This window comes from Mustelus asterias, chromosome 6 (genome assembly GCF_964213995.1).
Source record: "Mustelus asterias chromosome 6, sMusAst1.hap1.1, whole genome shotgun sequence".
Classification (NCBI taxonomy): domain Eukaryota; kingdom Metazoa; phylum Chordata; class Chondrichthyes; order Carcharhiniformes; family Triakidae; genus Mustelus; species Mustelus asterias.
The window spans coordinates 58278922-58295110 of record NC_135806.1 but is presented as its reverse complement, the minus strand read 5'-3'; the positions used below and the strand labels follow the sequence as shown (position 1 = coordinate 58295110).

Here is a 16189-nt window from a genome sequence, read left to right as displayed (position 1 = left end):
GATACGTTGCAGGAAACGATGTCCTGAGGCATGGTACATTGGGGAGACCATGCAGACGCTACGACAACGGATGAATGAACACCGCTCGACAATCACCAGGCAAGAGTGTTCTCTTCCTGTTGGGGAACACTTCAGCGGTCAGGGGCATTTGGCTTCTGATCTTCAGGTAAGCATTCTCCAAGGCGGCCTTCACGACACACGACAGCACAGAATCACTGAGCAGAGACTGATAGCCAAGTTCTGCACACATGAGGACGGCCTCAACCGGGATCTTGGGTTCATGTCGCACTATCTGTAACCCCCACAACCTGCCTGGGTTTGCACAATCTCACTAACTGTGCTCGCTGGAGACATACACATCTCTTTAACCTGTGCTTAACCCTCTCTCCACTCACATTGTCTGTACCTTTAAGACTTGATTGCCTGTGGAGACTTGCATTCCAACCATTATTTGGTAAATTGAGTTTGTGTCTTTATATGCCCTGTTTATGAACTGAAATCCCACTCACCTGATGAAGAAGCAGCGCTTCGAAAGCTTGTGGCTTTTGCTACCAAATAAACCTGTTGGACTTTAACCTGGTGTTGTGAGACTTCTTACTGTGTTTACCCCAGTCCAACGCCAGCATCTCCACATCATGTTTGAAAACAAAACAGAAAAAAAATCTTCCAGTCCTAGGCAGACAAGGGGCTACTTCATCATGTAGAGAGTACACTTGTTTGAGTTAAATATTATGGAAAGGGTAACAGAGTATGCTTAATCCTACTTAAGGACCCAAACTGAAATATACACTAAGATCATTATTGTAGTACATTTATTCTACATAAATTATAACCGCGATTATACGTATCCATTTTTCTGCAGTGAGCTTAAACGTAACTTTCGTTTCTCTTTCCTTGTATGTGTTTATTCATCATTTTCAAATACTTAACTGATTTTTTTCTAATGTTAATGTCCATTTCTCAATAGTCTCTGGTGGTAAAGCATTCCATATTTTAAAAGCTTTGTGTATTAAAAAAATACATTTTAGCTTCTCCCTATAAGTTATGATCCTGAAGTATGATTTGATCAGAAATCAACAATAAGTGAAAACCACCTTTCACTATTTGCCTTCTCTAAGCACATTATTTATAAGATCCCCATTAACCTTTCTATTTATCTAAAAAGACCAAAATTTTCAAGCTTTCCTTCATAACTATAATCTCTCACTCCTCGAGGAATTTTGTTGATTTTTGCTGCATGCTTGCCACTCCTTCCTTGCTTTTCTATTCATTGTCTCTGCATATAAAACCTAGGACTTTACTTGTTTTCACATGCCCTTTTCTACTTTCATTCCAATGTTTAAAAATGTTTGCGCAACTCGAGGTCATTATTCCTCCACTCTTAAGAATTTTACTATTTAGATTATATTTTCTTTCCTTGCATGTTGTTCTTTGCACTAAATTTGTTACCCATTGGTCACCCATCTGTCCATTATCGTAGCCTGTCTTTGATGTCTTGTGATCTTTCTCACAATTTGACATAACCTCTAATTTGTGACATGTTTCTATAATCATTCCCTTTGCGCCAATATGCAAATCTTTATACAGATATAAAACAATCAAAATTGCAGCAGAAATTTTTGAACACGTCACAATCCATTCATGGCTCAAAGGAAAACATTTTCCTTTCCTCTTTGCTTTCTACCTCCTTTCTACTTTCTACTAAAGATAGAAAGTCATCTTTCTATCTATTCAACAACATTCCCTTGAATATGATGGGGGAGAATTGAGGATATCCCAAAAAAGGGGTATGGGGATCATGGTATGTGACAAACGTGTATCCATTCATTGCTTTGCAGGGAGCACATTAAATCAGCGCTACCTGCTTTTTTAAACAATTGTGTGCAGCCAGAACCCACTGTATTGTTCATTAGTTGTGCATGTCAGTAAAGGACCTGAAATTGCTCGTGGCTATGGCACACAACTTAAAAAAGGCAATACGGGATTCATGAAGGGGAGGTGCAATGTGGCTGCAAGAAATGGTGGGAGCTATTTTTTTCAAGACTCAGTCCGAGTTGTAATACTTTGAACAACTGCTGAAATTGTGACAGGGCAAGCGCCAAAGTTTTCAGACAATGAAGGTCTTATTGGAAGAGGGCAGGAGAAAATAGCCTATATTTGCAGGGATCCAGGACATAGAGTCAGATATATGCTCTAGAGGCAGTGGGAACAAATAGCAGCAAAGGCTAATTCCAGGAATATTGTTCCAAGAACATTGAAGCAGCACAGAAAGAAGCTTATCTATCTGACATTGGTTGTCAAAGTTAGTGAATTCACCTTCAAATGGCATATCTTGCCAACTGCACCACTAACCTCATCCACTGCTCTATTCACCACACCCGTATTATCCACCTATCAACACCTGCATGATCCATTTATCAACAACCTTTATCCGGATTCAACCCGATCATTCATGTGCATTATCTCACACTTGGCATTGTTTTAACCTATGCCATTCAAAATTCACAACCATGACAATTCAACTATCCAAACATGACACTCATTGGCACAATTCTCTCTTGTTTGTAGGAGAAAATGGTGCAGAACAGCACAGGCAGCAGTAAGAATCGGAGGAGGACAAGCACATTTGCATATTTTAACCCCCATGGAGGAGATGGTGCTGGCTATTATGGAAAAGGACATCACTGAAGCTGTATCTAATGGTAGGGTTGAAGGGATCAATGATGAAGGTATCTGTACCTAATCCTTCATCTCATCCACTTCTCCCTCACCTCATCTCCCTTTTTCTGACTCAAGCTGCAGGTGGTGTAAGCATCCAGTTATTACTTTGTTCTCTCCCCTCAGCACAATCCAACCCGTATCAATTTTTAATTTCAGGTACTTAAAACTAGAACCTTCCCCACCAATGGAAGAAGAGGAAGGCAGGAACAAAGAGAAACTGTCAGAAAATCACTTACCACACTTTTAGATATTGACACTGCACATATTTTAGAGGCTAGGATAGAGAAGGGATTTGCATGCAGTGAGATAGCATGTCCAAGTGTGCGAGAGTTTGGGCAGAGGGTGGGGGAGAAGGGAAGGGCCAGAAAATCCCAGTCAATGTTTTACGTGGCAAGGATGTTGAACACGTGCAGATGGCTTCTGTGCATTGTAGGTTGCAGGTACTTAACTAATTGTTCTTTATTGGCCTTTCTTAATAGCCTTTCCTTATGCTAGGCAAATTATTTGGGTTGGATTGCCTCCTGTCTCTGGTTGCTGCTGCCTATCTTCTCCTACCTGCCCCATGGCAAGGCAAATTATGACATAATTTGCATTCAACAGTGTTCATTTACACTTATTTGACATCAATTGCACTGAAAAGCTATAATTTAGCTACCATTTAAGTTACATAACTGACATCAATGTTGCCAATTTCCCCAAGATACAGTGCTCAAACATTTGCAATTAGCAACATCATATACACACCAAAAACGATCAGTTTATTTTAAACATTTCATCCATAGCTCCACTTGCCACATACATGGCAGGCATCCTTATCATCTACTAAGATAAAAGCAAATTACTGCAGATGCTGGAATCTGAAACAAAAACAGAAAATGGTGGAAAACCTCAACTGGTTTGAGGCATCTGTGGAGAGAGAATAGAGATAACGTTTCAAAAAGGGTCACCCAGGCTTGAAACATTGGCTCTATTCACTCTCCACAGATGCTATCAGAGCTGCTGAGATTTGCCATCATTTTCTGTTTTGATCCTTATCCTTTGCCTTTGCATGGATCATGGTCACACTCTCTAAAAACTCTTTTTGGGAAGGTCTCTCTCTCTCGCTCCCGTCTCTTTCTATCGCTCCTGTCTCTCTCACTTTGTCGCTCCCATCTCTCTCTCTCTCTCTCGTTCCCGCCTCTCTCTCTCTCGTTCCCGCCTCTCTCTCTCTCGTTCCCGCCTCTCTCTCTCTCGTTCCCGCCTCTCTCTCAGTCGTTCCCGCCTCTCTCTCTCTCGTTCCCGCCTCTCTCGCTCTCGTTCCCGCCTCTCTCTCTCTCGTTCCCGCCTCTCTCTCTCTCGTTCCCGCCTCTCTCTCTCTCGTTCCCGCCTCTCTCTCTCTCGTTCCCGCCTCTCTCTCTCTCGTTCCCGCCTCTCTCTCTCTCGTTCCCGCCTCACTCTCTCTCGTTCCCGCCTCACTCTCTCTCATTCCCGCCTCTCTCTCTCATTCCCGCCTCTCTCTCTCTTTCTCTATTGCTCCCATCTCTCTCTCTATCACTCCCGTCTCTCTCTCTCTCTATCGTTCCCGTCTCTCTCTCTCTCTCTCTCGCTCCCGTCTCTCTCTCTCTCTATCGCTCCCGTCTCTCTCTCTCTCTATCGCTCCCGTCTCTCTCTCTCTCTATCGCTCCCGTCTCTCTCTCTCTCTATCGCTCCCGTCTCTCTCTCTCTCTCTATCGCTCCTGTCTCTCTCTCTCTCTCTATCGCTCCTGTCTCTCTCTCTCTCTATCGCTCCCGTCTCTCTCTCTCACTATCGCTCCCGTCTCTCTCTCTCACTCCGTCTCTCTCTCTCTCTCACTATCGCTCCCGTCTCTCTCTCTCTCTCACTATCGCTCCCATCTCTCTCTCTCACTATCGCTCCCGTCTCTCTCACTATCGCTCCCGTCTCTCTCACTATCGTTCCCGTCTCTCTCACTATCGCTCCCGTCTCTCTCTCACTCCCGTCTCTCTCACTATCGCTCCCGTCTCTCTCTCACTCCCGTCTCTCTCTCTCTCTATCGCTCCCGTCTCTCTCTCTCACTATCGCTCCCGTCTCTCTCTCTCTCTCACTATCGCTCCCGTCTCTCTCTCACTATCGCTCCCGTCTCTCTCTCTCTCTCACTATCGCTCCCATCTCTCTCTCTCTCAATATCGCCCCCGTCTCTCTCTCTCTGACTATCGCTCCTGTCTCTCTCTCTCTCTCTCACTATCGCTCCCGTCTCTCTCTCTCTCTCAATATCGCTCCCGTCTCTCTCTCTCTCTCACTATCGCTCCGTCTCTCTCTCTCCCTCTCTCACTATCGCTCCCGTCTCTCCCTCTCTCACTATCGCTCCCGTCTCTCTCTCTCACTATCGCTCTCGTCTCTCTCTCTCACCATCGCTCCCGTCTCTCTCTCTCTCTCTCACTATCGCTCCCGTCCTTCTCTCTCTCACTATCGCTCCCGTCTTTCTCTCTCTCTCTCACTATCGCTCCCGTCTCTCTCTCTCACTATCGCTCCCGTCTCTCTCTCTCTCTCTCAATATCGCTCCCATCTCTCTCTCTCACTATCGCTCCGTCTCTCTCTCTCTCTCACTATCGCTCCTGTCTCTCTCCCTCTCTCACTATCGCTCCCGTCTCTCTCTCACTATCGCTCCCGTCTCTCTCTCTCTCACTATCGCTCCCGTCTCTCTCTCACTATCGCTCCCGTCTCTCTCTCTCTCTCTCTCTCTCTCAATATCGCTCCCGTCTCTCTCTCTCTCTCACTATCGCTCCTGTCTCTCTCCCTCTCTCACTATCGTTCCCGTCTCTCTCTCTCTCTCTCTCTCAATATCGCTCCCGTCTCTCTCTCTCACTATCGCTCCGTCTCTCTCTCTCTCTCACTATCGCTCCTGTCTCTCTCCCTCTCTCACTATCGCTCCCGTCTCTCTCTCTCACTATCGCTCCCGTCTCTCTCTCACTATCGCTCCCGTCTCTCTCTCACTATCGCTCCCGTCTCTCTCTCACTATCGCTCCCGTCTCTCTCTCACTATCGCTCCCGTCTCTCTCTCCCTCACTATCGCTCCCGTCTCTCTCTCTCACTATCGCTCCGTCTCTCTCTCTCTCACTATCGCGCCCGTCTCTCTCTCTCACTATCGCTCCCGTCTCTCTCTCTCTCACTATCGCTCCCGTCTCTCTCACTATCGCTCCGTCTCTCTCACTCTCACTATCGCTCCCATCTCTCTCTCTCACTATTGCTCCCGTCTCTCTCTCTCTCTCTCCCACTAACGTTCCCGTCTCTCTCTCTCTCTCACTAATGTTCCCGTCTCTCTCTCTCTCACTATCGCTCCTGTCTCTCTCTCTCTCTCACCATCGCTCCTGTCTCTCTCTCTCTCTCACTATCGCTCCCGTCTCTCTCTCTCTCTCTCACTATCGTTCCCGTCTCTCTCTCTCTCTCTCTCTATCGCTCCTGTCTCTCTCTCTCTCTATCGCTCCCGTCTCTCTCTCTCTCTATCGCTCCCGTCTCTCTCTCTCTCTCTCTCTATCGCTCCTGTCTCTCTCTCTCTCTCTCTCTATCGCTCCTGTCTCTCTCTCTCTCTCTCTCTATCGCTCCTGTCTCTCTCTCTCTATCGCTCCCGTCTCTCTCTCTCACTATCGCTCCCGTCTCTCTCTCACTCCGTCTCTCTCTCTCACTATCGCTCCGTCTCTCTCTCTCTCTCACTATCGCGCCCGTCTCTCTCTCTCACTATCGCTCCGGTCTCTCTCTCTCTCACTATCGCTCCCGTCTCTCTCACTATCGCTCCGTCTCTCTCTCTCTCACTATCGCTCCCATCTCTCTCTCTCACTATTGCTCCCGTCTCTCTCTCTCTCACTAACGTTCCCGTCTCTCTCTCTCTCACTAATGTTCCCGTCTCTCTTTCTCCCTCACTATCGCTCCCGTCTCTCTCTCTCTCACTATCGCTCCCGTCTCTCTCTCTCTCTCACTATCGCTCCCGTCTCTCTCTCTCACTATCGCTCCGTCTCTCTCTCTCTCTCACTATCGCTCCTGTCTCTCTCTCACTATCGCTCCCGTCTCTCTCTCTCTCACTAACGTTCCCGTCTCTCTCTCTCTCACTAATGTTCCCGTCTCTCTCTCTCTCCCTCACTATCGCTCCCGTCTCTCTCTCTCTCACTATCGCTCCCGTCTCTCTCTCACACCATCGCTCCCGTCTCTCTCTCTCTCTCTCACTATCACTATCGCGCCCGTCTCTCTCTCTCTCTCTCACTATCGCTCCCGTCTCTCTCTCACTATCACTCCGTCTCTCTCTCTCTCTCACTATCGCTCCCGTCTCTCTCTCTCTCTGTCTCACTATCGCTCCCGTCTCTCTCTCTCTCCCTCACTAACGCTCCCGTCTCTCTCTCTCTCACTAATGCTCCCGTCTCTCTCTCATTATCGCTCCCGTCTCTCTCTCTCTCTCTCACTATCGCTCCCGTCTCTCTCTCTCTCTCTATAGTTCCCGTCTCTCTCTCTCTCTAGTTCCCGTCTCTCTCTCTCTCTAGAACAAAGAACAAAGAATAATACAGCACAGGAACAGGCCCTTCGGCCCTCCAAGCCCGTGCCGCTCCCTGGTCCAAACTAGACCATTCTTTTGTATCCCTCCATTCCCACTCCGTTCATGTGGCTATCTAGATAAGTCTTAAACGTTCCCAGTGTGTCCGCCTCCACCACCTTGCCTGGCAGCGCATTCCAGGCCCCCACCACCCTCTGTGTAAAATATGTCCTTCTGATATCTGTGTTAAACCTCCCCCCCTTCACCTTGAACCTATGACCCCTCGTGAACGTCACCACCGACCTGGGGAAAAGCTTCCCACCGTTCACCCTATCTATGCCTTTCATAATTTTATACACCTCTATTAAGTCTCCCCTCATCCTCCATCTTTCCAGGGAGAACAACCCCATTTTACCAAATCTCTCCTCATAACTAAGCCCCTCCATACCAGGCAACATCCTGGTAAACCTCCTCTGCACTCTCTCCAAAGCCTCCACGTCCTTCTGGTAGTGTGGCGACCAGAACTGGACGCAGTATTCCAAATGCGGCCGAACCACCATTCTATACATCTGCAACATCAGACCCCAACCTTTATACTCTATGCCCCGTCCTATAAAGGCAAGCTTGCCATATGCCTTCTTCACCATCTTCTCCACCGGTGACGTCACCTTCAAGGATCTGTGGACTTGCACACCCAGGTCCCTCTGCGTATCTACACCCTTTATGGTTCTGCCATTTATCGTATAGCTCCTCCCTACATTAGTTCTACCAAAATGCATCACTTCGCATTCATCAGGATTGAACTCCATCTGCCATTTCTTTGCCCAAATTTCCAGCCTATCTATATCCTTCTGTAGCCTCTGACAATGCTCCTCACTATCTGCAAGTCCTGCCAATTTTGTGTCGTCCGCAAACGTACTGATCACTCCAGTTACACCTTCTTCCAGATCGTTTATATAAATCACAAACAGCAGAGGTCTCAATACAGAGCCCTACGGAACACCATGAGTCACAGGCCTCCAGCCAGAAAGAGACCCTTCCACTACCACCCTCTGTCTTCTGTGACCAAGCCAGTTCTCCACCCATCTAGCCACCTCCCCCTTTATCCCATGAGATCCAACCTTTTGCACCAGCCTACCATGAGGGACTTTAGTCCATATAGACGACATCCACGGCCCTTCCCTCGTCAACCATTCTGGTCACTTCTTCAAAAAACTCCACCAGGTTAGTGAGGCATGACCTCCCTCTCACAAAACCACGCTGACTATCGTTAATGAGTTTATTCCTTTCTAAATGCGCATACATCCTATCTCGAAGAATCTTCTCCAACAACTTCCCCACCACGGACGTCAAGCTCACCGGCCTATAATTACCCGGGTTATCCTTCCTACCCTTCTTAAATAACGGGACCACATTAGCTATCCTCCAATCCTCTGGGACCTCACCTGTGTCCAGTGACGAGACAAAGATTTGTATCAGAGGCCCAGCGATTTCATCTCTCGTCTCCCTGAGCAGCCTTGGATAGATTCCATCAGGCCCTGGGGATTTGTCAGTCTTTATATTCTCTAACAAACCTAACACTTCCTCCCTTGTAATGGAGATTTTCTCCAACTGTTCAACACTCCCCTCCAAGACACTCCCAGTCAACACATCCCTCTCCTTTGTGAATACCGACGCAAAGTATTCATTTAGGATCTCCCCTACTTCTTTGGGCTCCAAGCATAATTCCCCACTTTTGTCCCTGAGAGGTCCGATTTTTTCCCTGACAACCCTTTTGTTCCTAACGTATGAATAAAATGCCTTGGGATTCTCCTTAATCCTGTCTGCCAAGGACATTTCGTGACCCCGTTTTGCCCTTCTAATTCCCCGTTTGAGTTCTTTCCTACTTTCTTTGTACTCCTCCAGACCTCCCTCCGTTTTTAGCTGCCTGGACCTAACATACGCCTCTCTTTTCTTTTTGACCAGTCCCTCAATTTCCCTGGTTATCCACGGTTCTCGAATCCTACCCTTCCTATCCTTCTTTTTTACAGGCACATGCCTGTCCTGCAGCCCTAACAACTGTTCCTTAAAAGACTCCCACATGCCAGATGTGGATTTACCCACAAACAGCCTCTCCCAATCAAGAACTGCCAATTTCTGCCTAATCCCACTAAAGTTAGCCTTCCCCCAATCCAACACCTTACCCTTGGGATACCACTCATCCTTTTCCATCACTATCCTAAAGCTAACAGAATTGTGGTCACTATTTGCCACATGTTCCCCTACCGAAACTTTGAAGACCTGACCGGGCTCATTCCCCAGTACGAGGTCCAGTATAGCCCCCTCTCTAGTCGGGCTATCTACATATTGTTCCAAAGAACCCTCCTGTACACATTTTACAAATTCCTCCCCATTCAGAGACCCAGCTCTCAGCGATTTCCAGTCTATACCAGGGAAATTGAAGTCTCCCACGACAACAACCCTATTTTTCCTGCACCTATCCAGTATCTCCTGACATATCCGTTCTTCCACTTCCCTTGGGCTGCTGGGGGGCCTGTAGTACACCCCCAACATAGTGACTGCGCCCTTCCTGTTTCTAAGCTCCACCCAGAGTGACTCGTTACACGACCCGTCTGAATGGTCCTCCCTCTGCACCGCTGTAATATGCTCTCCAACTAATACTGCTACTCCCCCACCTCTTTTGGCCCCTCCTCTGTCTCGCCTAAAACACTTGTACCCCGGAATATTCAGCTGCCAGTCCTGTCGCTCTTTCAACCAAGTCTCTGTCACCGCAACCACATCCAAATTCCTCGTGAGCATTAAGGCCCTAAGTTCGTCTGTCTTACCTGCTACGCTCCTTGCATTGAAGTATAAGCACTCCAGACCTCCAAGCCCAGTGAGGTCATCCTCCCCCAGAGTGCTCTTCTTCTTTGCCAGCCTTGTCCCAGCCCCAAGCTCGTCCCCAGCCTCTACACTTATAGACCTAATATTTTGATCCCCACCCCCCTGCCATACTAGTTTAAACCCCCCCGAACTGCACTAGCAAAACTCCCAGCCAGGATATTCGTGCCCTTCCAACTTAGTTGTGACCCGTCCTTCTTGTACAGGTGCCATCCTCTCCTGAAAACTTCCCATTGATCTAGGAAAATGAAACCCTCCCTCCTGGACCAGTCCAAGCATTCAATTGTACTAACTCCCTATTCTTAGCCTCACTGGCACGAGGCATTGGGAGCAGCCCAGAGATGGCCACCCTGGAGGCCCTACTTTTTAGTCTATTTCCCAACTCCCTGAATTGCTCTCGTAGGATCCCCCTGCTCTTCCTATCTACGTCATTTGCACCAATGTGTACAATGACATCCGTTTCTTTATCTTCCCCTTTTAAGATGCCTCCTATCCGCTTGGAGACATCCATTACCCCAGCACCAGGTAGGCAGACTACCATCCTGGAGTCCCGTTCGCACCCACAGAATCGCCTGTCCGTGCCTCTACCCGACACATCCCCCACCACTATTGCTCTCCTAACCCCTCTCTTTCCTTTCCGGGCCACAGAGCCTGACTCTGTGCCAGTGACCTGGTCACTGTGGCTTACCCCTGGAGAGTCATCCTCCTCCCCACTATCCAAAACAATATACTTGTTTTGGAGGGGGACAACCACAGGTGACCCCTCCACTAATTGCTCACTCCCCTCCCCTCTCACACCTGTTGCCGAGCCCTTCCTATTATGAGAGTCAGCCACTGGAATACTCTCTATAGTTCCCGTCTCTCTCTCTCTCTATAGTTCCCGTCTCTCTCTCTCTCTCTCTAGTTCCCGTCTCTCTCTCTCTCTCTCTCTAGTTCCCGTCTCTCTCTCTCTCTCTATAGTTCCCGTCTCTCTCTCTCTCTATAGTTCCCGTCTCTCTCTCTCTCTATAGTTCCCGTCTCTCTCTATAGTTCCCGTCTCTCTCTCTCTCTCTATAGTTCCCGTCTTTCTCTCTCTCTCCATAGTTCCCGTCTCTCTCTCTCTCTATAGTTCCCGTCTCTCTCTCTCTCTCTATAATTCCCGTCTCTCTCTATAGTTCCCGTCTCTCTCTCTCTCTATAGTTCCCGTCTCTCTCTCTCTATAGTTCCCGTCTCTCTCTCTCTCTCTATAGTTCCCGTCTCTCTCTCTCTCTCTCTCTATAGTTCCCGTCTCTCTCTCTCTCTCTCTCTATAGTTCCCGTCTCTCTCTCTCTCACTATAGTTCCCGTCTCTCTCTCTCTATAGTTCCCGTCTCTCTCTCTCTATAGTTCCCGTCTCTCTCTCTCTATAGTTCCCGTCTCTCTCTCTCTATAGTTCCCGTCTCTCTCTCTCTATAGTTCCCGTCTCTCTCTCTCTATAGTTCCCGTCTCTCTCTCTCTATAGTTCCCGTCTCTCTCTCTCTATAGTTCCCGTCTCTCTCTCTCTATAGTTCCCGTCTCTCTCTCTCTATAGTTCCCGTCTCTCTCTCTCTATAGTTCCCGTCTCTCTCTCTCTATAGTTCCCGTCTCTCTCTCTCTATAGTTCCCGTCTCTCTCTCTCTATAGTTCCCGTCTCTCTCTCTCTATAGTTCCCGTCTCTCTCTCTCTATAGTTCCCGTCTCTCTCTCTCTATAGTTCCCGTCTCTCTCTCTCTATAGTTCCCGTCTCTCTCTCTCTATAGTTCCCGTCTCTCTCTCTCTCTATAGTTCCCGTCTCTCTCTCTCTATAGTTCCCGTCTCTCTCTCTCTCTCTATAGTTCCCGTCTCTCTCTCTCTCTCTCTATAATTCCCGTCTCTCTCTATAATTCCCGTCTCTCTCTATAATTCCCGTCTCTCTCTATAATTCCCGTCTCTCTCTATAATTCCCGTCTCTCTCTATAATTCCCGTCTCTCTCTATAGTTCCCGTCTCTCTCTATAGTTCCCGTCTCTCTCTATAGTTCCCGTCTCTCTCTCTCTCTCTCTATAGTTCCCGTCTCTCTCTCTCTCTCTCTATAGTTCCCGTCTCTCTCTCTCTCTATAGTTCCCGTCTCTCTCTCTCTCTATAGTTCCCGTCTCTCTCTCTCTCTATAGTTCCCGTCTCTCTCTCTCTATAGTTCCCGTCTCTCTCTCTCTCTCTATATAGTTCCCGTCTCTCTCTCTCTCCATAGTTCCCATCTCTCTCTCTCTGTCCCTATAGTTCCTATATATCTCTCTCTATAGTTCCCATCTCTCTCTCTACCTTTCCTGTTCCTCTCTCCCACTGTATCTTTTTCCTGTCCCACTCTCTCTCTATTTTTCCAGGGAGGGGAAATGGGGTGGGGCGGGATCCTGAGGATGGGAGCTGGGTGACAAGTTTAAATCCTGCAACTCTGTAGGATAGTTTAGCCTCTGCGAGTCGGGACAGGTGAGTGGGTGGGAAGTATACACCCAGAGACTAAAATGAATTAAGAACTGATGGGAATCTAGTATGTCTCAAAGGGTATCTAGCATGTCTCTAGAACCTAGTATGTCTCAAAAGATCCTTCTCTTAAAGGGTAATGAATCTGTGGAATTCACTAACCCAGAGTGCAGTGGATGCCAGGACATTGAATAAATTTGAGGAGATAGACAGAGTTTTAACTAGTAATGAGTCGAAGGGTTGTGGAGAACGGGCAGGAAAGTGGAGTTGAGGCCGCGGCATGATCAACTATGATCGTACTGAATGGCGGAGCAAGCTCAAGGGATTGAACTGCCTACTCCTGCTCCTAGTCATGTTCTCCCAAGCATGTACTGTAAGGTGAAAAGATTGTTTAGTCTCAATGAAAAAAATACAAATAAATTCAGATGTTATTGTATTTTTTATGGAGATTGCTAAGTGCACTGGATAGCTTTGATGCACCGGATAATTTGGAGTGCAGCTTTGAGCATACATGATGCATTTGAGTTCTTTTGCCATTTGCGTGCATTTCCTTTCAAAGATGGCAAAACATATTTGATCTGCAATCAAACTCATTCCAGATTTGAACATTTATGTCAATTAATCGCTGATAATTTTTGACTATATTGAACACAAAAATGTCAAAATTTTCAGGCAGTATTTTTCAACCAGCAAAACGATGTAACACGCATCACTAAATTTGGCAACTTATTCAGGTTGCATTACAAGATTCTCTTCTCAGTCGAGACATTTAGACCTTTACTTCAAGATGCTAAAATGTTCTGGAAAATTCCACTCTCACCCCAAGTTGATCAAAGCCAGTCCATATCACATTATCTTGTGTTATCTATAAAGCTACTTAACATGTCAATTTTAAATGGTTTAAAGTTGTCAGATGGCATGGATGTAAAGACTTCATGCTCCTCACCTCAGATAGCAGGCTGACACTCTTTCTTAACCTGACTCCACCGCCCCACCCCTTTCCCTGCAATTTCTTTTTGAAACTCTTCTCCTCTTCCTCCTCCGTTTATGCCAGCATTCTTCTCTTGTTTCCAGTTCAAAATGGTGCTCTCTTCTTATTCCCTTGCCCAAGTCTAAGGCGGCTTTCTTCCAGCAGGTCCCCTAGTAAATGCTAGTACTAATTTTTTCTGGTCAGACCATGCTGGTATGCTTCTCCCAACCCACTCTTTCCACTTAGTTCAAAGAGTCATTCTCTTCCCCCTCCTCAGGTCATACTGGCTTTATCCTGCTTTCTAAGTGCTGGTCCAAACTCCTACTTAAAGTTCCTGTTCCAGTGCCTTAAACACCACTGCATGCTGCCAAGGAAATTCCTGATCTCAAAAATTGTGAAATGTTTAGTTTCAGCTGGTGGAGCACAAACAGCAAGGAGGAGCTGTCATCAGCACTCAGCCAGTGTTGCACATTTTCAGTAGAGAAATTGAACATTACAGCAACTGAAGAAACAAACGTATTCACTTTATTTGTCAAATTATTTAATGGCATTTATCTAGAATATAATCCTGGAAAAAAATCAATAGTATGAATCCATACCTGCACCTGGAATGATTGCCAACTTTGTTTCCACAAGTCCCATTTTTGCAGAGGTAGCTGTAAAATAAAGCACAGAAATACACAATGCTCAGAGACATGTTTTACATGTTAAATGTTCTGTACTTTTTATAAACTATTCACTTTGTAGGGCCTTCATTCTTCAATTTGTAAGATCCAAACTATTATACACTGAATTGATAGGTCTGAGAAACAACGTGCCAAGTATTAGCATAAGAAATATGGTGATGATTTATGGATGGAGGCTGCTGGATACGGTCCACTCTGACTTAAACTGCAGTAAATGCTTCACTGAGCCACTCCGATTTGATTTGGATGGAAACTAATTTCCACTCAACACAAAACTCTCTCACCAGTGTATCACAATTATCCCATTGTATGATGAGTGGGATGAGAGCACATGGGGAATTCATAACGTTGGATGAATGAGGAAGGTCTTGTTAAACTCCAATCCAGAGAAAAGTGTGCATTTGATAAAAATATGATTTATAGATTTTTTTAGAAGTATGCAACATTTTGATGAAATGAATAACAAAAAGCTAAACGAGGGTGTCAATTTAAAATGATTACAGATTCAAACTGCAGCTAAAAGTGAGTAAAGACAGGTGAAGCCAAAAAAATAAGCCAAAGATGACAGAAGGGTAAGAGGTAACCTAAAGTTAAAAGAAAAAGCACATGGAGTTGTAAAAGAATGGCAACCTCCTGTCCTGCTTGTGGCTACCCCTACCAGGAGATCTGCTGTTATTCTCATCTGTCTTGCACGATCCTCACACGCCCACTATAGTTCATCTTCAACCACTCTGTGATGTCCATGCCTTTTCTACTGTGTTCCAGGCAAGATCGCTGTAGCTTTGCAGCTCTAATCATATGGCCATAAGACTGACATTTTCTTTTCTGGATATCACTTTCAAAGTGTTTTCTTGCTCTTGCAATTTTATCAAGTGAGGTGGGAGCTCTGGAATGGCCTGGGTTTGGGTTTGTTGAGGGAGGAGAGATGCATGTCAGCCAGGCACGAGTGGAAAAGTTGCCGGTTCCTTTGTATGGCCACACTACAGTTTGGAGTGCAATGACATCCAATGAGGTTAAGAATCACCCAACCCAGAGGCGATGGTTGGGTCTGAGGGAGCAGGGGCCAATGTCTGTAACCCTGCTATCTTACTCTTGGAGGAAGCAGCTCCTGTAAGCTGCCCTGGTCAGCTGCAATGGAGAGGGTTCGTCCATCTTCATACAGTACATGAATCGGGGCTATGGGAGGACTTGAGGGCAGCAGGGTGTTTGACGATGCTGACTGTCTTTCTTTGTCTCTCCCACCCTCCCCTTCTCCATCCTGCCCACAGAGAAAAAAATGAATTTTGGCTTGCAGCCAGGCCAGCTAGCCTTCATAGTTTTGTCTGCTGCCAAGACAGATAAGTTTTGGCGACAGCATCAGGGCCATCCCATGGCTAATCCAGCACCACAGGAGCCAGGTCCCAAACAACCGAGCGCCGCCGCAGAGGTTTGGGTGCCGGCTGCCCATCAGGCCGAGGAGTGGGGTACGAAGCCAACCCTCTGTAAATCACTGCTGTACAGGAGGCACTGGTCTTTTAACAACATGTCGGACAACATGTGCCACCAAAGACTGCATCTTCATAGGGAGATAGTGCAGCATCTGTGCCAGGTTTTAGCTCACCTGGCACCTGGAGGAGGAGGACACCCACTCTCAGTGGCTGTGAAGGTCATGGCTGCCCTGAACTTTACTTATCTGGATCCAGGGCTCGACTGGGGACCTGAGTGGCATTTCTCAAATCTCCATGCATAGGTACATCTGTGAAGTGATGGATGCCCTGTATTCCCGGGTATTTGATTACATCACCTTCCACTTGGACCAGGCCCATCAGGATGCTGGGCTGTAGGATTCTCTGCCATCGCCAAAGTGCCCAGATCCAGGAGGCAATAAATGGCACCCATGTCACCCTTGGGGCTCCATGTTGCCATGGGGTGCCCTTCAAAAACAAAGGGATACCACTCCATGAACATCCTGCTGGTATTCCAGCATGGATATAAATTCAGATCAT

General features: G+C 46.9%; 1 protein-coding gene across 1 annotated transcript in view; it reads right to left on the bottom strand.

Annotated features, from left to right (window-relative positions):
• auh (AU RNA binding protein/enoyl-CoA hydratase) overlaps window positions 1-16189 on the bottom strand; it is a 263382-nt gene that overhangs the window by 91856 nt on the left and 155337 nt on the right. Inside the window, exon 6 of the mRNA XM_078214360.1 lies at window positions 14118-14174. Coding sequence (XP_078070486.1) covers window positions 14118-14174 — 57 coding nt within the window. The remainder of the gene's footprint in view (window positions 1-14117; window positions 14175-16189) is intronic.